General features: G+C 43.8%; 1 protein-coding gene across 5 annotated transcripts in view; it reads right to left on the reverse strand.

Moving 5' to 3' along the window:
- The window catches only part of CTNND2 (catenin delta 2), an 887,227-nt gene that overhangs the window by 227,091 nt on the left and 636,250 nt on the right, over positions 1-23,886 (reverse strand). For all 5 annotated transcript variants that reach the window (XM_032415368.1, XM_032415365.1, XM_032415366.1 and 2 more), the window contains one exon: positions 15,702-15,834. In XM_032415368.1, the coding sequence (XP_032271259.1) occupies positions 15,702-15,834 (133 nt within the window). The remainder of the gene's footprint in view (positions 1-15,701; positions 15,835-23,886) is intronic.

Here is a 23,886-nt window from a genome sequence, read left to right on the forward strand (position 1 = left end):
CCATATTCAGTGTCCTCTGACCAACTGTTTTTCCATTTCTTTCTTTAATGACCATATAAACAGCTCCCTAATCCAATCTGTCCTAGGTTGCCTTGCCTCATTTTTGCCCATCTTTTCCATAGCTTGTGATTCCTCATTTTCTCATGGCTGCTTACTCCAGTTTAACCACAGGATCCACACGCCCCCTCTTTATGGTTAATTCAGGCTAGAGTGCCTTAACTTTCTCTTGGATATCTTCAACTAGTTATAAAATTAAGAATTATGAGGGTCTGCTTAGAGATCCAGTGATAGAGAGTGTCAGGTGTGCTTGGCAGGTTGAGCCAGGAGGTAGCAGCTGGAAAAGCTGTGGCTCGCTTGTGGGCACCATCATTGCCTCCATGGGTATGAGGCCCCTTCACTGTGCAGTGCTCATCAGCAGCAAGAGAAGAAAGGAATAGTGCCTCGCATGCCAGAGCTGATAGCTTGTTTCTGAATAGAGATGCCTTCTAGGGGACCACTGGAAAGGTCTCCCCAAATCACCCTACCATCCATTGTCTGAGTCAAAAAATGTTTACTCCCATTTGATTTGGGGCATGGTCACAGATCAATCAAGTTGGCTTCAGTTCTCGATATGGCCATTCTTTAGGAGCAATGATGGGGCTGGAGATAATATAGATAATTCTACCTGTTGGGGTTAAGTTGCACATACCACAGTTTTTCCCCAGACCAGAGGGACAGGGTCTTGGACTGGATGCAAAGGCATGCAGCTGCATAGCTACCACCTGTGACTAATTCTTACTCCATTCAAACTCTGATATCACTAATCTTCATTGGAGGCTACTAGTCTTTGACTCACTCTGTCTCAATATCCCTGGCAATTTTTACCTGAATCCTTGCCTATATTCATTGGAAAAATTACCCAGTTCTTTTGCCCTCAAACACCTAGAGTCCCACATCCATGGCCCTCTGGTCATGACTAATAATGACAGGTGAGAGTAAAGGAAGACAGATTACTGTTTAAAGAGAACATCGTACCTAGAGGCAAGTTCACCCATCACATCCCTGACCCACCTGTCTGCAATGTAGATATTAGCATGCCAAGTTGAGTTTTCATATTTTTTTATATGTCAGATTTTATTTCCTCGTTAAACAAGTGTCAGATATTCCTGCCTATTTGGTAAGAGCCAGTGGAAGCAACCCTTTCTCTTTGGATTATAATTTCTATACAACATAATGTTGCAAACCACTCACAATCAGGGGATAATGGACATATTCCACTGAAATAGTTCTTTTCCTTTATAGATACAAGGTTGTATGGTCTCATACTAAGAATCATCTGGCCACCAACATGGCATTATAGAATCATCTCCTTCCCTTCCAGTTTCCATGTTTGCCCAAAACCATCTTAACAGAGTCTGGAGTCTGTGTATCAATCCCACTTTGACACTTATCTGCATGGTTGATATTAATAGTGCTGTGTGTTCCCCCATAAGAAACTGGGAGGCTGGGGAGCTTATTAGCAACAATCACTACCTACTGGTGATGAGACAAGTTCGTCTGCTTTGGATAGCTAAGTTTCTCTGTAAATCAAAGTACATGGCAAGGGATTTGAGCCTAAATGGGGTGCAACTGCTGTTCCTGAGACCTTTTTGGGCATGCCAAACAAGCTTCCAGAAATGTGTTTGTAGGAAGAACTGAGAGAAGGGAGAGCCAGGCAGCTGGATCCAGCAGCAAAGCCTTACTGGTTAGGAAGAGGGATCATTCTAGGCAGAGCATGGTTTTTAACTCTTGGATCAGTCTCCCTTGGAGTCTTACCTGGACCATACAAAATGTGGAGGTTATAAGTAAAATAAATGGTCTCTGCTTTATTTTGTTGTTGTGTTTTTTTTTTTTTTTGATCCATATGAAAAAAACACAAACACTGAATCAGGAGTGGTACAGAGACATTCTCAGCACTTTGGATATTCTTAGGCTTTGAAAGATCACATGTGCCACACGAGTGATACGTTGATGCAAGGGGACCTATTAGAAAGGGCAACGGTGCCTGGGAAGGGTGGTAGAGTTTGGTGAAATCCAGTGATAGAGAGTGTCAGGTGTGCTTGGCAGGCTGAGCCAGGAGGTAGCAGCTGGAAAAGCTGTGGCTCGCTTGTGGGCACCATCATTGCCTCCATGGGTATGAGGCCCCTTCACTGTGCAGTGCTCATCAGCAGCAAGAGAAGAAAGGAATAGTGCCTCGCATGCCAGAGCTGATAGGTGTGTTTCTGAATGGAGATGCCGTCTAGCGGACCACTGGAAAGAACTCTGCATATGCGGTGGGGCCAAGGGTGACTCTGGAATATCTTTATCCGCAGAAAGAAGAAATAGCCAGTAAACATGAATTCAGATTCACCCTTTACTAAAAGAACTTTGATGGAATTTCTTTCTCCTGTGATCTGATTTCAATATCTATTAGAATAGGATGGGGGTTATTCTAGCCTGTGAATAGGGGACCCAGTTCTCACCCCTCCTCCCTGGCGCCATCTTGCTTCTCCCCGGGAGTCCCTGGACAGCTCCACCTTGAAGGGAGAACTCTATGATACAATCTGAGGGAAGCTTTCTGCTCAAATGTACAGGCCACTATTTTACCATTTACCAATGTGACATTATTTGTGTCTTCAAGATGTAAATGAAAAATAGAAGGGTGACATTTATGCGGGAAATATTTTATTCCTGGTATGACTATTATCACCTGTGGAAGCAGTAAAAAAACCTCTGTAAAACATCAAAATCGAGTGTATTTGCATTATATATAAAAGAATAGAGGACAGCTGGGAAGATAACCCTCTTCTACCCTAGTGGACCAGAAAAAAGAGAAACTGGCTCAAAATGTATAGGCAGTGGCAACAGAAAGGACAGTAGGGAAAGTGGAATTAAATGAAGGGAGTGGCAGGGCATCTGTGAGGTCTGGGGAGGGTCAGTGGGATTTGTGGGTGATGTATTTAGGAGCTTCCACACTTCACATAGTTTTATTTTCCAGTCTCCACTTTCTGGCCTTCATCCCCTGTCCCCCTTCATTCAGTCCATACAATGGAGTCTCTAAAAGCTTACCCACGCTTTCCAAAAATGGCTCTGTCATTGTCTCCCTGCTCCCTCTTATCTGCCTCTGTCCTCCTTGGGCCCCTGCCCCAGACCGCAGATTCCATCACCTGTGGTTTGTAGCAAGGATGGTCTCCATTCTAACCCCAGAACCCATGGGGACTGTGTGGGGAACACTGGCTTCTAAGCAGGAAAACACTAGAGACGAGTTCCCAGCATTCTGACTGGAACATTTTTGTTTCCCCCCATGAATACAAAGAGACTGGATATTATAGTATTATTCACCCCCTGCTATAGTCCAGGGACATTTTGGGTTAATGAGGCTTTTGTGAGCTGTCCTGGGGAGCCTGGTCTTCTTATATACCACTGTTTCCAGGGAAAATACATTGTCAATTGTAGGATTGTTTCTTTCAAGAAATCTTTGGAAATTGAAGACAGCCTGTATAGATACAAAGGAAATGCAGAAATCTTTCCATACATAAAATTAAATATGAGTAACAAAAGACTTAATGCCTACTCAGTGTTTTACTTTTTATTCAAAAGGCAAATTAATTAAAAAGGATTGTAAATGCAGGAGAGCAATTTGAATTTTGAAGGGTTCTTAACAAAATAGCTGTTTTTTCTTTCACTTACATTAGAGGTTTGGTTAAAAAGTGCACTGGAGCTACCAAAAAGGAATAGTCATCATATAATGATCACCTACAGCTTTTCTTGAAACATTTAAAAAAACATTTGTAATGATGAAGTGTACCTAATAGGGAAGAGATATGGCAAAATATCTATGGGATAGTTTGGGTGTAAAGACACATTTCTTCCAGTAAGAATCTGATTTTGAATGACTGAAATGTGAGTGATTAGAAATTTGCCTACACTTAAGTCAACTGAGGCTCTAATTCAAGTCAGGTGGTTCTTGTCCTCCATGGTATCTGGCTCCTGCGGTGTTAAACATTTCCAAGATGGTGCACGCAAGTGTGCAGAGAGCATGTCATTAACACTTTTGCAAGTGCCACCAGTGTGGGGAGATCCGAAACTTTGGATTTAGACTCAAACGGAAAAATAGCCTTGGTGAAGTTGGAAAAGTGGTCAGAGGCTCACAAAGGGCGAGTACAAGATCATTTACTCACAGTGGATCAATGCCACAGAGGTTGTGGACATACAGGAAAGCACAGAGCTGCCATGAAATCTGGAGAGGGAGAAGTGTGTGCATTATAAATCCATATGTGCACAGACATGATGTGGAGGGTTGTTCTTATGTTGTTCCTATCTGTATTCTGACAAAATGTTCTCTCTAGTCCGTGTGCCAGGAAAACCTGGAGACTGGAAGGGAAGAATCAGAGGACAACAGATCAACAAGATGCCTCCTCCTTGGTTCAACAATTGAGAGATTTCTCACTCGGAAACAAGGCTAATGGTGGCAAATTGGCAGCCCTGAGGAGCCTCTTCAGCAGGACAGAGGTCGGGTTTTTCTGCAACCTCTCCTATGAGTGAAGGAAAGGAAGTTGTGGGAAACGTAAAGGTCAGTTGAGGTTGAGGTTATCCTGGACTATGCCCCCAAAGGAAGGATTGGTTCTTCAGCTACAGGTCTTCTTCTCTAAAATATGATACAGGGGATCCCATTCAGAAATGTGCCAAGAAAAAAAGGCATGGTGAGCAGCTCCAGGTTAGACCCCGGTCCCCTATCTGTAATCCATACAGGAATGGACTAACATTTAGATGGGTCATTTGTTTCTTTTGTTAATTACTGGCAAGAATATGAACCATTTCAGGGGGGTGGGTTGATGAGAAGATAACCCACTAAAATAGCAGGAGAGCATGGGCCACAGAAGAAATAAAGTTAAAATAACCCAAAGTGAATTTTAGGAACCTTCAGAGATTAGAAAAAACACCCGCTGCATCACTGCTCCCAAGTCATGACCCAGTTTCGGAGCCTGCTCTCTGACTCATCACTGTCTTGCAAAGAGAACATTCTGTACCTGGTGGTTTTAATCAGGACTCTCACTGTAGGCTGGTTACATTTCAACACATTGGTCTGATTTCTCAACTTTCATCCACTTTTGTTTATGAAAATAGTCTCATTCCAGTTCCAAAGAATGAAGCCTGTCCATCTTATAACCTCCATCTTCCCCCCCCCCCCAACATCCCACTCTCCCTGAGGGCTGGACCCAGTTCCAGCTTCCTGGCTCGCTTCCCACCTTCCTCCTGCCTCCTTGTTCTTTCTCTTTTGTTGTTGTGGGTGGGGGGAGGAAGAAGAGAGGTTTCTTCACACAAAGGCAGGCCCCAAGGCTGGTCTCTGAATGTCTGTCTCTGCCTGTGTGGCCCATACCTATAGAACTGGTGCAGCAATTGGCTCTAGCCCCCTTTCAGAGCAGGTGGCTCGGATGCTCTCTTCTCTCCTACCACAGTCGGTCTTCCACAAAGGGACCTCGGACGTGAGGAAATAGGGCTCTTGCTCATTAGATCTGACAGAACTTCTGAGCTCTCTCTCCCCTGTGGTCTGATGGCACCGGGTCAATCACCAGCTCAGAAGCTGAGCGGGTAGCCAGCCTGGGAATGAGATGTGAGTCTTCCTTTTTGCTGCCACCTACAAACTATGGGCTGTTCCTGCCCTACGTCCAGTCTTTTCCCAACATGTTTCCCTTCTCTCTCCCAGGTCTCTTGTGAAAATTCTCAGTGGAAGTGGCCATTAAAGCAGTGAGGTCTCTATTGCTGGTGTTTCCTGTCAAGAACTGGGCTCTCTTTCAACTGGATTCTGGTAATGATCAACTTATTTCCCCATGGGGAGCTATACTTGCTGATGTGCCTACTGAGTGATCTCTGGGGCCAGGAGAAGGCACTTATCTGGTGTGTCACACAAAGCTGTCATGATGTCTGATGCCCCTGACAATGGGGAGGAGAGACCTTTGTCAGAGGAAGCCCTCAGTCTCCTCAACACTTGGAGAAAGTCACCAAGGCCAAACCTCTGGACAGTTGACAGATGCCATGACAGGCACAGGTTTAGGAGGAGGGAGAAAAGCTAAAAGGGGCAAGAGATGGAGCCGGCAGGGCAGAGAGATAGAAGCATGAAACATAGAAGAAAGAAAGATACATGGTGGGGAGTGACAGAGGGCCACCAAGCCCCAGACATCTTTAGTGTGTCATCAGGTCCCATTTCCCTTGAAGTAAAGAAGGCCACTACTTTCCCACCATTTGGTGTCTCTGGGTGCCTTTGTCTCTGCTTCTCCCCACATATTCTAAAAACACCGTGATTCTGACTTAGCTCCCACAGCATGGGGCCCTAGACACCAGGTTGATGTATACCTCCGCGTAATCCTATCTGCCCTCCCTAGCTGTAATTCTGTCCTGGCCCATTAGCAATACTGCCTACTTATGATCCTCCACTGAGGATGACTCATGGCCCTTTCTGCTAGAAGCACTGGCCCAATAACTCCTGATTCCATCTCTTCTATCACTTTTCATGTGTAAAAGACCAAGCCTTCATGAAAATGAAAAACATATATATTGGGCTGTCTTCATTCCTTCAGATCTCACTTCCAGCCACGGTGATGCTTGGCTGGGATCACATCCCGCCTCTGCTGTGTTCACAAGAGCTGAAATCCCTGAGAAGCCTTCACTTCCCCATGGCCAACTGCTCCCCGGGACCCAGAGCCAATCTCCCCCCTCCGACCAGTACGCCTGGCCCTTACCACTCTGCATTCTTCCTCCTTCTGCCATGATGGTATTTAAACATAGTAAGATCCCGAAGCATTTTATTTTATTTTTTATTTTATTTTATTTTTTTAAAGATTTTATTTATTTATTCATGAGAGACAGAGAGAGAGAGAGGCAGAGGGAGAAGCAGGCTCCCAAGGAGCAGAGAGCCCGATGCGGGACTCGATCCCAGGACCCTGGGATCATGACCTGAGCCGAAGGCAGATGCTTAACCATCTGAGCCACCCAGGCGCCCCCGAAGCATTTTAGAAACAAGTCTTACAGCTCCATGTGTTAGAGCCACCGCCTCCTTCCTTCTCTTTATGCAGACCTGTCACCTGTCACCCAGAAGTTTTCTGCTGGCTGCGGGCACAGGACACTACTTCTCTCCCAGTCTTTCTCCTTTACACCAGCGTCATTCCAAATTCTTCCATGTCCTCTCAGAAACTACCCAGATTTCCTTCAGATCTAATAAGCCACTTGGTTTTTATCACACTCTCTTAATCATGTGAGATCACTACAAGGAGGTGATCTTTTCTGACTGCTCCTTAGAAGCACCCAGGCAATCCTACCCACCTCATTTATCCACTCACCTTCTCCTGATCGTTCATATCACTAGCTACCCTCTCTGATGACCATTTAATGGATTCCAAAATCTCTAAGCATTCTTTCTTGCAATGTGCTACTTTCTCAACCACTTGGCCAAAAAGCAGGTCCAGATTTCTCCGCATTGATGATAAGGCCTTTGGCTTGCAAGGCTTACATGATCCAACCCTAGACACTGACCTCTCTGATCTCATCTCCTACCCCTAGACAGAGCTCTAGGTTCCAACCACACTCCTGGTTGCTCTTTGTTATAGATTGGATTGTGCCGCCAAAGAGATAGGTTAATCCTAACTCCCCATATCTATGAATGGGACTTATCTGGAAATAGAGACACAGACAGATTTGCACACAGAGGAGAGGGCCCTGTCATGTCAGAAGCAGAGACTGGAGGGATGCAGCTAGAAGCCAAGGGCCATCGCCGGAAGCTGAAAGATGCAAGGGAGTATTCATTCTACCCAGAATCTTAGAGGGAGCCTGGCCCTGCCCATACCTTGATCTTGACTTCTGGCCTCCAGAATTATGGGAGAATGAATTTGTGTTGTTTTAAGTCACCCTGTTTGTGGTTCTTTGTTATAGCAGCCACAAGAAACGAATGCACTCTCGCTGCACAAGCAAGCACACTTCTGCCTTGGGCGTGTTTGCTTTGTGCATGGATCACTCCTGCTCAGAGAACTAAGTCCACGGTTGTCTTTCTCTCTCTCTCTCTCTTAGTCTTCAGGCACTGCTCCAATGCTGTTTCTCAGTGATGACCTTCCCAACCACCTTATGTAAGATAGCAATGAACTCTACCTCCACATACCGCCCAGCACCCTCTACCCTCATTCTTGTGCTGTGTTTTCTTCATGACATCATCTGACATATCACAGATCTCTGTTTCTGTTTACTCTTGCCTCCCCACTGCTCACCTAAGTCTATCATGTTCACTGCTATAATGTCAGGGCCAAGGACAGAGCCTGGAACTTTATAGCTGATTCGTGAATATCCGTTGAATGGATATACTCATAAATTCCCCCCTCATAAAATATCAGTATATTAAGCATTTGGACCGTTTCTGTGTTCTGCTCTGTTGGCATACAAAAATGTTTTTTTGATTCTAATTTCCTAAAGGCCTGTGGTTGAATCTACTTGTTTAAATAGTGGCTCAGCAGAGACCCACACACAGCATGTGCATTCAATGTCTTTAGTTGACAAGAGTAAAAATACAAGTAAAGCAGAATACATAAACCATTCTGTCTCTAACACTATGAGACTGGTTTTACATTTAATGTTTTGGAAGAGATTTCCTTAATTTATATTTTCAACATATACTAATAATAACCCACATTCCTTAAGCACTTATTCTGGTTGGCAGCCTCTGTGCTTTCTCTCTGCAGTGATGTGGGTTCTCCATGTCATTTGATAGTCTGGGAGTCTGAGGCTCACAGAGGTGAGGAAACTTGCCCAAGATCCCAGAGCTAGAAAGCAGAAGAGCCAGGGTTCAAGGGCAGGCAGCCTGGCTCCAGCCCATGTTGTACTCAGTGGTATACTGTCTACTCACATGTAGCAACTAATCGAGGCTCTATCTTAAACAACGCAGAACAATTTATGACGAAGAAAAGAGAAGAAATGGCTCAAAGGTAATCAACTGAAAAGATGGATAGCACCTTCTCTCGAACTATATGAGGTAGAAAGAACCAAGATAAAATAGAAATTATGAAGTTCTTTAAGTGCAGTAGACAGGAACAAGTCAATTTTTCTTAACATATGGAATGTTCTAAATCACTCTGAATAAAATAAAAATTATGGGGGAGGGGGATCATATGCACATATACAGAAACAAATTCTGGGGCGCCTGGGTGGCACAGTAAGTTGGGCATCTGACTCTTGGTTTCGGTACAGATTGTGATCTCAGGGTTGTGGGACTGAGCACTGCACTCAGCATGGAGTCTGCCTGGAACTCTCTCTCCCTTTCCCCAGCTCCAACCCCGACCCCTCACTCTCTCTAAAAAAAACAAAGAAGAAGAAGAAGAAGAAAATAAAAGAAACCAATCTCTGTTATCATAACTCAAGAAAGATAGTGCCAATTTGGAAAAACAGATTAGTGTAAATGGTACAAAGACGTTGAGACTATATGGACATGCGCACGAACACATACACACACAGACTCCGAAGGACTGATATCCTTAAATCCAAGCCCTCTTCCATTAATTCTTTTTTTTTTTAAAGATTTTATTTATTTATTTGACAGAGAGAGAGATAGCGAGAGCAGGAACACAAGCAGGGGGAATGGGAGAGGGAGAAGCAGGCTTCTTGCCGAGCAGGGAGCCCGATGTGGGACTCGATCCCAGGAGCCTGGGATCATGACCTGAGCCGAAGGCAGACGCTTAACGACTGAGCCACCCAGGCGCCCCCTCTTCCATTAATTCTAAGTGGATATGGCTTAGCCTATATTTTTCTGGTAGCTTCTAATTTAAAATTCAGTGTAATCACTGTAGGAAGGAGGGAGCTTTCTCTGACTCCACAGCATTTTGTTAACACGCTCAGAGGCTGGGGATGTTTTCATTGTGCTTAACACATGGTGCCATATTACCTTGTTTATGCTGTCTGTCCCATAGGTTGTGGATTCCTTAAAAATAGGATCTGGGTCCCCTGGGTGGCCCAGTTGGGGTTAAGCATCTGCCTTTGGCTCAGGTCATGATCTCAGGGTCCTGGGATGGAGTCCTGCATCAGCATTAGGCTCCTTGCTCAGTGGGGAGCCTGCTTCTCCCTCTCCCTCTGCACCATTCCCCCCATGCTCTCTCTCTCTAATAAATAAATAAGACTGTTGAATCACAGACCTGTATCTGAAACAAATAATACATTATATGTTAAAAAAAAGAAGAAGATAGCAGGAAGGGTAAAATGAAGGGGGGGGAAATTGGAGGGGGAGACGAACCATGAGAGACTATGGACTCTGAGAAACAAACTGAGGGTTTCAGAGGGGAGGGCGGTGGGAGGATGGGTTAGCCTGGTGATGGGTATTGGGGAGGGCACGTACTGCATGGAGCACTGGGTGTTATGTACAAACGATGAATCATGGAACACTATATCCAAAAGTAATGATGCAATGTATGGTGATTAACATAATAAAATAAAATAAACTTTTAAAAAATAGGATCTATATATTATTTGTATTCAGTTCCCCTACTAACTCAAAACGGGATTTGGTAAACTCCTTTTTCCCACTTGAACTGAACATGCCATTTCTTTAAAAACAACAACAAAAATGCTTCATTGGCATCAGGATGCTAAGGCAGCTCCCCAGAGGTTTGCTGGGAGTCAGGAAAGTAAAACCAGTAGCGGCTTCCTTGAGCAGTCGTGCTTATTACCACAGTGCATATGTTTACTAGGTAAGATTTTTCAAACACTTTGGCTGCAAATTTGATAGCAGAAGCTAATTTAATAAACTTCTCCTATAAGAAGAAGTGCTCAGGTCAAAACCCTAAAAATCTTCGTCAGCAGGGGTCAGCGGCCACTTCCATCACAGACAAGTGGACCCAGTCAGTTAATAACAAAGCCCTACAATACAGTTCCATTTTTGTTGAAAAGGCATGTTGTTTAAAGGAATGGTCCTATGTTTAAAAGAAAATATATTTAAAAATTATTTTAAAATTTAAATTTTTATTAATTTTAGACTTCCATTAAACGTCATTTCTTAGTTTATTTTTTAATGTTTTTTAAAAGATTTTATTTATTTATTTGAGAGAGAGAGCGAGCACAAGTAGGGGGAGCAACGGGGGGGGGAGGGAGAAGCAGACTCCCCACCGAGCAGGGAGCCCGACGCGGGGCTCGATCCCAGGACCCTGGGATCATGACCTGAGCTGAAGGCAGACACTTAACCGACTGAGCCACCCAGGTATCCCTGTTAGCTTATTATAAAGTAAATTAAAATAGCTAAAATTTTTGAATTTTAAGAAGAATCCTTCTTCTCACTTGAAATTGTGAAAATACTTTTTTTTTTAAATTTCTAGGAGTTATACGATCTTGAATGCTGCCATATAGCATATACATCATGCTCCTTTTTCTGCATGATTGTTCATGTGCGAGTATGGGGTGCCCACCTGTGTGCCTATCCTAACGCGAGCATGGACAGAAACGGGGGAGAAAGCAGGAGGGAGAATGTAAATAAACTCAAATCATTACAACCCATGAGAGGCTCCTGGAATTATCCCCAAGTCAATGGATATTCTTAATATTCTTAACTGAGGAATTCCCAGAAAAAATGAAGAAAGAATTTATGAAAAATACTAAAAGATTATCATGATGGAGGCACTTCCTAAATGATGCTGGTGGGACATATACGTGAATAAGTTTTGTTTCGTTTTGTTTTTGAGTGTTTTGGGTTTTTTTTTTTCCTCCAAAATTTTTCATGTCTAACAAGTCTGTAGATTATGCAAAGCTCAACTTATCGTGACGTTCCCAACAATCTAGGGGACAGAGTAGTAGCATAATTGAAATATTACCGACACCCGTTGGTGCCGCTGAGACCGAAGTATCAGATGCTCATCGGGTCTGTGACAAGGAGCTGCACAAAGAGCGTGCTGGCAGCAACAGCCCAGACCCTATCCTTACCCCTTCTCCCTCGCCAGGCCTCTTTAGTGGTTCCTCAACTGCTTGTGTTCTGATCGCATCTCAGTCTGGCTCTGAGCTCTTTGTGGAATACCCTCCTGTCTCATTTGTAACTGAATGTTCTGGCCTGGGTCAGGGCACCCCACGTCTACAGACACCCCAGTCACTGTGGTTGTCAACTGCCCACCCCAGATCTCTCCCCTCGGCTCCACCTGTTCCTGGGAGGCTGCCGCCAATCGGCGTTCACCAGACCAGGAGGAAAAGTTAGGGACGGGGCTTTCATCTGCTGATTTATGGAACTGAAGTCTCAACTTCGTACCTATGGATCAGGCATCATTTGGAACAGAACTGAATTTCTTAGCTTCATTACATGAAAACCGTACAAAGCACTGTAATAAGGAATGTAGAAAGGCATGATTTATGACCCTCCCCATAGAGGAGATTTAATTCTGCCTTTTGTTCAATGGTCTATACATTGTGTGAGCAAAGTCAATACCAATAATGAAATGTAGACTGAAGAGCTAAATCAATTCAATAAAATGCAATCGAAAGGCCAGGAGCTGGAGTACATTGGAAAGGCGAGTGCCTGCAGGATTAGTATTTGAACAACAGGTAATTACAAAAATCAATACCTGTGTATGAAAACATGACAGGCAGCCATCCGTCACGAAGGGAGAACCATTACTAATGGTTTGGGCCCTGAGTTAGGATGAGAACTCAAGACACAATTGTGCCAAGTCCCTATCAGAGGTTATGTGTGTATAAGCGTGTGTGTGTGTGTGTGCGTGTGCGCATGCATGTGTGCTCCCCATGTGACTGAAGGAGTGAGAAAGGGAAACTCCAGAAGGCTCACTTGGTGTTTTATTTAGGCATGTGTGGGGCACCTGGGTGGCTCAGCCGGTTCAGCGTCTGCCTTCGGCTCAGGTCATGATCCCAGGGTCCTGGGATTGAGCCCCGCATCGGGCTCCCTGCTCAGTGAGGAGTCTGCTTCTCCCTCTTTCCCCTGCCCCCCATCCCGCTCGTGCTTTCCTTCTCTCTCTCTCTCCCCCCAAAATCAATCAATCAATCAATAATCTTTATTTAGGTGTGTGCACCGTCCCTGTCCCTTCAGCTTATCTTTGCCAACTTTGGTCTCATTTGATCCATGTGGTATCAGGAGGGGCCCTCAGTCCTACACCACTCTTCCTGTCTCTCTCATCGCAGCCTCCCAGGCACCAGGACAACACCATGAGGTAATGTGACAGCAGCCTCGAGGACACCCACGGAGAAGGAGACCAGAGAAATAAGCACCTGTGCGCACGAAGACATACGATACAGTAACTGGTATTTTAAATAAAGTAAAAGCAAGGAATTTAAGGTGAACATAAAAAAGATACAAAGTAACTGGAATGTTCTGTGTTCCTGACGAAAAAAGAACATGAATGAGGGAATGAGTATGTGAGCACTAAGCGGTTTGCAAACATTAAGTTGTGTAGTCCCCACAGACTCCACAATAGAGGTACCAGCGTCTGTTTTACAGACTGAGAGGACAGTCAGCTTGTTGGGAGAGGCGCAGCTGGTGAGCAGGGAAGCAGCTCCGGGGGACTCCTCTGTGTGGGAAGGACTCCTGCCCGTCACCGCCCCCCCACTTCACCTCCTCTTGTCTGTCTGGGGGCTCGGGGTGCATCTGATGTGGCCACACCCAGCCGCTGGTGTCACTGCCATTGACAGGCTTCAAGGCCAGTCCCAGGACCATGCAGACAGAGCCGGCTGGACCAGTGACTTCCCACTGCCCCAGGATCATGCAGACAGAGCCGGCTGGACCAGTGACTTCCCACTGCCCCAGGATCATGCAGACAGAGCCGGTCGGACCAGTGATTTCCCACTGCCCCAGGATCATGCAGACAGAGCCGGCTGGACCAGTGACTTCCCACTGCCCCAGGATCATGACATCTACACTGTCTAACCAACTACATGACTCTATAATAAAGATTCAGGCTCTGTGTTTAGATGTTTGGCTTCTGACAACTTTCAAGCCTCCCCCTGCCCCTGTGCCCACATCTGAGCAAGGTGATAAGAAAGCTTGAGGCTTCCTCCTTTGGCATCGGCAGGAGGTTCCAATCACGCCAGCCCCTATCCACACGTGAGAACCCTCACCCTGGCTCCACCCCATGATCACCATAAACACCATAAAAACCCAAGCGGACTTCCTTTCCTACTCTCAAGCCATTTTCAGTCCTGCTTAGGAGCCACCCTGACCATTCCAACAAGCTTTGTTATGTGAGTAATCCAATTTTTCATACTTTCTGGGTGTATGCATGGTGTCATCAATCTTGACTTCAGAACCACGTTCCCGCTTTTGTGGGGGTATCACAACACTCCTGATCCAACCCGATGCTAACAATGGAATCAAATGCTTCCTTGGCCTTCAAAGAAGCTTGTAACCTTGCAAAAATGATGGTATGTAATCCCCTAATCAGAAATCTGTCCTGTATTTTGAGTGGCTGTTTTGATTTCTAGTAAAGGCACAGAAGGACTGAGATAATTTCCATTTGGGAAAGAAGCCACATAACTTTATCTTTAGATCATTTTATATAATTGTAATAGTATTTTCTGACCTTTGAAATGTATCTTAGATGAATAATATTTATCTTTATGTCAATGTTGCCACCACTGACCTTGGGGCTGGATGATTCTTTGCTGTGGGTGCTGCCCTGTACATGTGAATTTTAGGGTGTTCTCAGCAGCCCTAACCCTGCCCACAACATGCTGATGGCACCACCACACCCTCTCCAACTGTGACAACCGCAAATATTTCCAGATGTTGTCAGCTGTCTCTTGGGAGGCAAAATCACACCTGGCTGAGAACCACTGCCCTATATTCAATCCACAAAGGCATGTGACTTTTGTGGTAAGTGGAAGACAGAAAAACGATGAAAAGCAGCTAGGCTCTATCCATCCCAATGCAAGCAAGCAACATCTATAATAAATTGCAATTATATCTCCAAAATTCTTCTTTCCACTCTTAAACTAATTTCAACTCATCCTCAAAATTGCTTCCATGCTATGGAGATGACTCTTTATAGCTTATCAAATCTTTTTTAAAAATTTGATTACTCAGCAGCTTATATGCAAACACTTGTCCCTTGTCTAAAAAAATCAGAGTTAGCTATGCTGACCACCGTGCTTTTCCAGAAATATCATGCAGGAAAATGTATATACAAAACATTCCAAGGACCAAAGCACACTAACAATTGTTTACATAATGGACACAGACAATATGCTCTTTCATGGACCACATATATCCATATTACACTCACTAGTAATTTTGTAAATGGCCCAAAATTCTTGATTATAGCACAAAGTTTATTTATTGCCTAAAGTTCTCATCCTCTAAGTGAGTTTTCCAGGAAGGACAGATACCATAGGTTAATTGTAGTAATCTTGTAAAGTAAGATGCTTTGTATTTCTTGAAGATTTCGAGGCAGAGATAACTCCAGAGATGGAATTGGGAGGAGGAAGGCAAATCACATGAAAAGTCTAGGGTTAATGCTAGCAGGGAATCTTTGGTCACCTACTCCTCAGTATTTAAATATTAAAAAAGAAGCATGTATGCATATGCATGCCAATTAATTAGAGAGAAAGTGCCGTTTCAGTCTTAAACATGGATCAAAACTTTGGAAACACAGCTTGAGTTTTCCTACTTCTTTCCCCTTTCAACACTACTCCATAGACCTCAGGGATGATGAATCTGCCACCAGGTATTTCAGAATCCAAGGAGTGCTTACCTCAGCTTTAATTTTATTGTCTCCAAAACAGAGGTGTTGTAAGTAGGCTGCAGCATTAGACTGGACTGAAGGAAACTGGTGTTGGAGCATCTGAATCACTTCCGGCAGTTCTGGGTCTCTCCATCCAAATTCTCTGAACAAGAGGAAGGCAGGAGAACATGAGAGAGAAATCCTCCCACAGTGTTAACACACCGTTAACCCATTTACAAAATGCACTTAAGAGTTTATGAGAAACTATTTCACAAATGATGGTTCTGGTCTTCTTACACACATATCCACTGAAAAACATTGGAAAGGACTTAAGAAAGTAGATGGCTTGGAAGTGTATCTATGTATACACATGCATTTCATATGTAGAACATATACATATATACATATATAATCTTAAATGTATCAGCTGAACTTACATGTTTATGAAGATTACCAAAAAATGACTTCAAGTGTCACCTGATTTTATTAATATATATATATTTTTTTGATTTGGGCTTAAATGGAGAATTTATAAGGTCACATTGGTTTTCTAATATGTTGTTTCAATGGTCTGATTCAGGCACAGCGTTTAGCTAAATTATCAGACCAGAGAAAATATAACTGGATGGGTCCAATCCAAAACGTTGTGATAGCACTTGGCATCATCTTTATTATTTTTATGATTACTACTGTTGCTACTCTTATCATAATCTCTTCTTGAAAAATAAACAGATTCCCGAACCGATTCTCTCAGGATAAAAGGAGAGCAACAAGAAGATGTTATAAAAGGAAATTAAAGAGTTAGGTTTATTCATACAATGTTAATAATCAGCTTTTTGCATTACACAGCCTTCTCCTGTATTCCCCTTTTCACATCTGAGCTACTCCAAGAAGCTGGTTATTTAATTTTAACAAATATGCTCTGAGACATTTAAGTCCATCCTAAAACACAAGACTGATTGTACCATTATGCAATTGAATACTGTTTTATGAAATCAATCAGCTCAACCAGCTAGAACACGGAGCTAACACTTCCAACTGTATGGATTCCATTCCAGTAGCAAGGAACCAATTTTTAACGGAGAAATAAAAAAGCAACCTTTGAAACCGCAGATAAAAACTTGACCCCACATGTCACAAAAGGGTACTATTTATCCAACGTAAAGGGTGGAAGAGAAATGAGATGGCTTTATAATAACCACTCTACTCCTGGAGAAACAACTCAAAAAGCATATATCCTGTAGATACCAGGTCACTGCTGTCATCTGAGAAGAAATGACAAATGGGACAGAGAAGGAACAGACAAAGGTTAAAAGTGTCCTCGTAGATTCTAACCTGTTCTCTTTATCTTCCCTTTATCACAACTAGTAGAGGTCGTCAAGCAAACCTTGAAACGTGTTAGCACTCCCTTTACGGGCTCTGAAGACAATATACAATAGGACTCCTTTTGAATTGGCTCAGTTTTTATTGGAAAGAGAAAGCATTCGATGGAATGTGCATTAAGTATTTAATAAATTTACATAACATTTTAGACAGCCACACATATTCTCCAAAAGGACATATAGTACAGTAATATCTCTGCTACAAAATATCCATACGTGATTGCTGATGGTAGGCAAACTACTGAATTTTTTTGGCTATGTGATCAAAGTGAAAAACAGTTATGGATCGAAACACAGGAAGCCTCTTTTTCTTTTTAGTTTAATTTCCTTCACTTGCATGATTCTAAACCATCTCTGCAACAACAAGAGAGCACAGTCCCTCTGCTTGTAATAGCAGCCAACTAAAATTCTATTCTTTGTTCGAGTAAAATAAAAATCTACAGAATACCTATACATTAAGATTAGCAGTGTCATATAGACCCTCGATGGCTAAGATGAATTTAGGTGAGCCTGTGCTATTAGAAAGTGATTAATAAAGAATTCATTTCAGCCTATTTTATTAACCAGATGGTAACTGCTCTCTTAGGCTTATATGGCACATATCAATAATGTCTTTTGAACAAGAGTTCTAGGGGAACAGTCTTAGGGACTCGGCACAGATGCACACACATGGGTTCGTCTGTGTGAAGGCATGCATATACACGTGTGCACGTATGCGCACACAGAGCCCAAACTCAGAACAGACACACTTTCTAAGGAATCATGAGTCCAGGAGGGATCTAAGCTCTTCACTCTTGGTCAAAAGCAAGGCTGTTGTCAGCCTCCCCTTGAAACCTCTGGAATCCCAGACATCCCCTCTACCCCACCACTCTCTTCCCAGACCTATTCCTCACCTTTCAGCCAGCTGACCAAGCCAGTCATCTCCCACCCACCCTTCTTCCTCCCTAAGACATCTAAATAGGCACAAACACAAACCTAATTGTTCCACTTCCCTGATTAAAACCCTTCACTGGTTTCTGCTGTCCTTGGCATAAAGACCAGGATGTTCCCATGGCTTGCAGGGCGTTGCTGGATCTGCCATCTCCCACCTTGCCAGCCTCGTGTCCCACGGCCTCCTTGGGCTCCCTGCCACACTGGCTGACAGCTGGGCAGTTCTCTCTCTCACCTCTGCTCCTGCCACCTGGAATGGGCCTGGCCCGCGGGCCTCTCACTTGAATGCCGAGCCTCCGGTTCCTTGTGATTTCTTCAGCAAAGCCCTCTGTGAGTCCCATCCACGTGGTCCTAGTGGGAGCGCCCCCACTTGTGTTCTGGACTGTGACCAATCACCACCTCCCTCTCCACACTGTGGTAAGTTCTGGGAGGCCAGGGCCACAACTTTCTGGTCATGTTTTCTAAGTAGCACATACAATAGCCCTAGTACATAATGAACATTACATAAATGTGCTTTGAAAGAATGAAGGCATGAAGGAATGAGTGAAGAAAGCATCTTGGCAGGGAGAGTGTTTCCTCTGTTCTACCGAGGTCGTTTCTTTGGCCAATTGGTCATTCTGGAATGTTCTCCCTTCTTCTGACACACCTCCACCTAGACACACACACGCACACACACACACGCACACACACAGAGTCATTCTCCATGCTGCCAATCTGAACAATCTTTTCTATGCATCAATATTATATCTCTGTGTCTTAAACCCTCCAGTAGCTTTCCATAGCACCTAGGAAAACAGCCAATTCCTCCACTGGGCTTGGGAGGCCCACACAGAGGGTTCTTCCCTGTTTCTGAGCTGCCCGCCCAACCTCCCCGAACTGCCTCCTTCCTATTGAAAACGGTACTTCTGTCCCCATCTCAAGATCCTGGTACTTTGGGGGAGGATTCTCTCCCAGGGCTTTGCATGGTGTTCTCTTATCTCTATTAGGTCTCAGTTGGTATGTCTTGGAGGGCAGCTCCTGGAAACTTCCAGCCAAACAAGTCTGGCCCCTCAAGTCATCTTACCTACTGCCCTATTTTATCCACAATACTTAGGACTGTCTGAAATTCTCTTCCATTACCTTTATGACTATATTTATTTCTCCATCCCCTCCCCCCATACTCTCTCTGTTGTAAGCTCCATGGGGACAATGATTTTTCCCACAGTGTGAAGGAATTCCTGGAGCCGCCGTGTCCTGATCATGTGAAAGTGGGGTCCCGGGTAGTACTCTGAGACCGAGTGAAAGGGGGTAAGAGAAGTCACAAAGCCAGGTAAGACCGAAGACAACAGTAAGTTAGTGTTTAAAATGACGTGATGTCTCCCAGCCTAAACCAGCTTTCCAGGAATCGGGCTGGAGTGGATGGTGCGTCCAGGCCGTTTGCTTCTGGTTTCTTCTAACTGGCATTCCCCAGCCTCAGCCACAGCAGCGGGTACCATCAAAGAGGACACTAATGTTTTCAAATGCTCTCCTCAATTTCACAAGAGAGATACTAAAGGAGCACCGCCCCCCCAGCTAAAGTTTGGGGAATGATTCATATCGAAGTCTCTTTTTCCAGAACGGTTTTGTTTCACTTAGATGAGATTGTTTGGATTTTTTGTTGCCCATGGAGAGAGACTCCAGAGAAAGAACTAGAGGTCCCAAAGAAATAGAATGTCCATCTCATTTGGGCCAGAATTTGGTATATGATATGTCTTCTTCACATAAGGTCTTAATCCTTAAGGAGAAGGAATGGCTCACAAGACAAAGAAGTTCTGGAAAAGACAAATACCAATGAAGGAACAGCACGGGTGGAGACATGGGGTCATGGAGGAGTTGGCGGATTTGGGAAAGGTACATGCTCAGTCTGGCTGGGGTTTAGCTAAGAAACAGGCTGCGGGGGGGGGGGGGGGTGCGTGGGGGGGGGGATGGTGGAGGCAGGGCTGGAAAGCAAGTCTGGGATGAGATCACGAAGGGCCTTTTGTTCAAATACAAACATTCTGGTTCTGGTCTGTAGTTGGTCTTGTGAAAAAGAAATCTAAGAAAATTTAGATTTGTTTCGGCTTACGGAACAGCAAGAAAAATCACCTTAAATAATAATGTGAGAGCACTAAACGCCAGTTGCCATGGTTCCCTGTTCACACACTTTAACTCTTTAATCCTTAAGTAGCCTTATGTGGTTTATTTTCATTTTACAGAGGAGGGAATTTGACTTACAGATGGTATGAACTTAAGTGGTAGAGCCAAAATAAGCCTCTGGCTGTCTGCTCTCAAATAGATACATTTAACCCACTAACTACGTTGCCTGCCGTAGTCATTGCCTTGAAATAATGTCTAAACGGGGGATTTTTTTTTTAGGCAACGTCTCAAAAATAAATATGTTTAAAAAACAGTGTCCACAGGGGACATGCGGCGACTCCTGGAAACATTTTTGGTTGTCACAACTGGAAGGTGCTCCTGGCATCCAGCGGGGGGAAGCCAGGAATGCGCCCAGCATCCTCCGATGCACAGGACGGCCCTCTCCAACAAAGAATTATCCGTCCCCAGACTGCCATCAGAGCCAGGGTTGAGAAACTCTGGTCTGAACATGAACTGGATCCGATCACTTGTGTTGAGTAAGCGTGTTATAAGTCTCTCATTCCTTGATTACTTTAGTAGAATGGACACAGGATGTGGTGTCAAAATTAATTGGGAAAGCATTTAGAACTTGAACATCTGGCTTTCTCCCTTCTAGCCCATAAATAAATACAGGATAGTCCCCCCAGTGTTTGCTGGTCTTGGTTTCCATGGATCGAATATAGCAAATAATACCATTTATTTCATGGGATATGTTCTTAAATGACACATGAAATAATAAATATGAAAGTGGTTGGTAAGGTATTAAGAGCTGGATATATACTAGAGATGGTTGCCCTAAGACTGCTCTAAAGGAAATATGTCTGTATTTTGAAAATTGATACAATGCCATTTAATTTTTTTTTAAAATAACATTTTTACTGATGTGTTTATTGATATTGGACATGATACTTACTTGAAGGAACGTAAGTGTAAAGAGAGACACTGCTTTAGCCTATAGTAAAAATTGTTAATAAAAACGTGCCATTTTGAAATGATTTTTTTTCCTTTTTTTGCTCCCTATCCCCCTCCAAAGGCAGAGTACCCTGGTGGGCAAAAGTTCTATGGATGCAGTCAGTTGGTTGCAATCCTGCTCCACCATGAACTCTCTCTACAGCCTTGGGCTCCTCCCCTCTGTGTCTGGTTTGCTGCTGAATCTACACTGGCTGGCATGTCCTTTCTTTGGAGTAAATGTTCATTGAGTCCATCTCTCATAATGAGATAATAATTCCAACCTTAGAGTGTTGGTAGGATGATCAGAAATAATATATATGAACCCCTTAGAGCAATGTCGGGCACACAGTGTGGACCCTTGAGAAATGTCCAGCATTACGTAATATATAACTAGACGAAGGAGAGAAGAACAAGAAATAAGAACCTTCTACCATTTTCTACCCGAGCGAAGGCGTAACTCTCTCGTTCGTGACTGGGCTTCACTTTAGAAATGTTAATGGAACTGGAGAATATGCAAATGTAACCTTTCCTCCATTAAAACTTGTCACATAGACCAACAATATTGTGACAAAATCCTCACTCGTATATGGACTATCTGAGTTGTTAAAATTACAAGCGCTCCATTCAGAGCTAAACAGCAACCAGTTTGAAATCCGTTACTACGTTAAGCTGGCACAGAAACTGGAGGGTTGAAGCGCTGTCACAACATTTTATCAAATTTACTTCCGCACTGAAAAGAGCCCCAGGACAACCAGAGTCTTTGGGAATTCAAGATTTGATTTTTAGCAAAGCTTCATGTCAGAGAAACACTGCTCACCTTGATTCTTTGTGTTGGGGGGGGACATCGCTCACTTTCACTGCAGTCCCACTAATTTCCATCTGGTCGTTACTTAAAAGGTACGAAAATCTCCACCATTTATAAACTTTTGAACTCTAACCAAAAGTTTTAAAGACCCTACTGGCTTTAACTTTTGTATCCAGAGCCATGAGGCGAGCTGTTTTGTTTTCTCGATTTGGTCTTGTTGATAAGGTTGGGGGAGCAGAGCCGGTGGTCCTAAGAACATTAGATAGGTGGAAATTTGTACGACAAAACGGACATATTTTAATTCTTGTTGATGAACAAGATCTTATCCAGTGAGAAACACATGGAAGCGTCGAAGTCTTCATCCTCGTTCCTGGATATTTTGTAGCCCAAACCAAAAGCTGCCCTATGTGGTCTATCATATTTAAACAACACCTCTTTGCTTTTATATGAACAGCAGCATTGGAATTAGGACTGTCTGAAAAACAAGCTCAATTGTTTTAGTTTTTAGGAACAAATGGTTCTCTCCAAGTTTCACATTCTGGGAACGTGTAATTCCCCAAACTGCATCATAAGCATTAATTCACTCAGCCATGATTTCTCGACTTTTCTCGGAATGGAGCAGCCACAGTACAGCTTGTAGACGTGGTCAGCTCACAGGGACCAGATGCCCTCAGGGACCACCCAGCCAGGTCCTCCCTCCTGGGGACGATCCTCTTTTGATCTAAAATCTGCATGACTAATTACAACCTCTCTTCTCACAAATTATGGAGGCAACTCACACAGATCATCTATGGTGATACCATAACACAGATGAAAAATCAAGTACAAAAAAGAGGGAGAAGTCAATTGTTACGAGCATAAGTTCAGCATAATTGCTTGTTTCAAATTTGACTCTTGCCTTACAAGTCACCCTGCCATCAGCAGAGAAATTAATAGGGGAGAGAAGGGGCCATTCCTGTTAGTTAAGTGAAAGTGCAAAATCCCACCACTTCCTGCACTGGGAAATCAGGAAGGAAGAATCTGGGACTCCCTATACTTGTCCCCCTATCTGTGGCTGGTCTCAGATTAGGGTACTGTGGTAGGCTGAATAAAGGCCCCAAAGGTATCCAGGTTCTAATCCCTGCAACCTGTGAATGTTACCTTATTTGGCAATATGGACTTCGCATAGACTAAGAAGGCAACATACCACTGAAATAAGATGCTATGTTGCTGTCTCTGAAGATGAAGGAAGGGGTCACAAGCCAAGAAATGTAGGAAGTGCAGTTCCAGGAGGAAAAGGCAAGGACAAGGATTTTCCCTAGAACCTCTGGAGGCAGCATGGCCTTACTGACCGGCTGATTATAGCCCCGGGAACCTGATTTCAGACTTCTGGCCTTCAGGACAGGAAGAGGATCAATGTGTGTTATTGTAAATCATTAACTTTATGTTAATTTGTGATAGAAGCCGCAGGAAACAGATGCAGATATGGCCTTTGTAAGCTGACAAGAGACTACTCCACTGGAGAGACTCCAGGGAGGTGGAGGGAGCTGCTCAGATTATCCCAAGAGGCACCACCTCCAACTCCTGCCTCTGGAAGTCCTCCCTGTGATCGCTGATGATCAGGTCAACTCATCTATGATTTACTCTGACTTACCAACCACCATCTCTTGGTTATCTATTTGAATCTGCCACCTCTCTGACCCGTGGCTTATTTCTGGAAGGCTGAGCAGCCTTCACTTCTCACTGGATTCCTGCTTTGTCCAAGGATTCAGCTATAAACCACTCACTCCTCCAGCCAATGTTCTCTGACCGGCCACCGTGCACCTAGCCGTTGGAGATTCAGTACTAAACACAGCGAAAGTTCCTGTCCTTGGGGAACGACTTTCTAATGGTGATTGGCAATTTACTAAGTGCAAAATACATTATTTGTCAGATAGTGTTAAGCATGTGTTGGGTTGAATAGTGTCCCCTCAACAATTCATGTCCACTTGGGACTTCAGAATGTAACGTTATTTGAAATATGGTCTTTACGGAT

The sequence above is a fragment of the Phoca vitulina genome, unplaced genomic scaffold (genome assembly GCF_004348235.1).
Source record: "Phoca vitulina isolate PV1807 unplaced genomic scaffold, GSC_HSeal_1.0 scaffold17, whole genome shotgun sequence".
NCBI classification, from domain to species: Eukaryota; Metazoa; Chordata; class Mammalia; order Carnivora; family Phocidae; genus Phoca; species Phoca vitulina.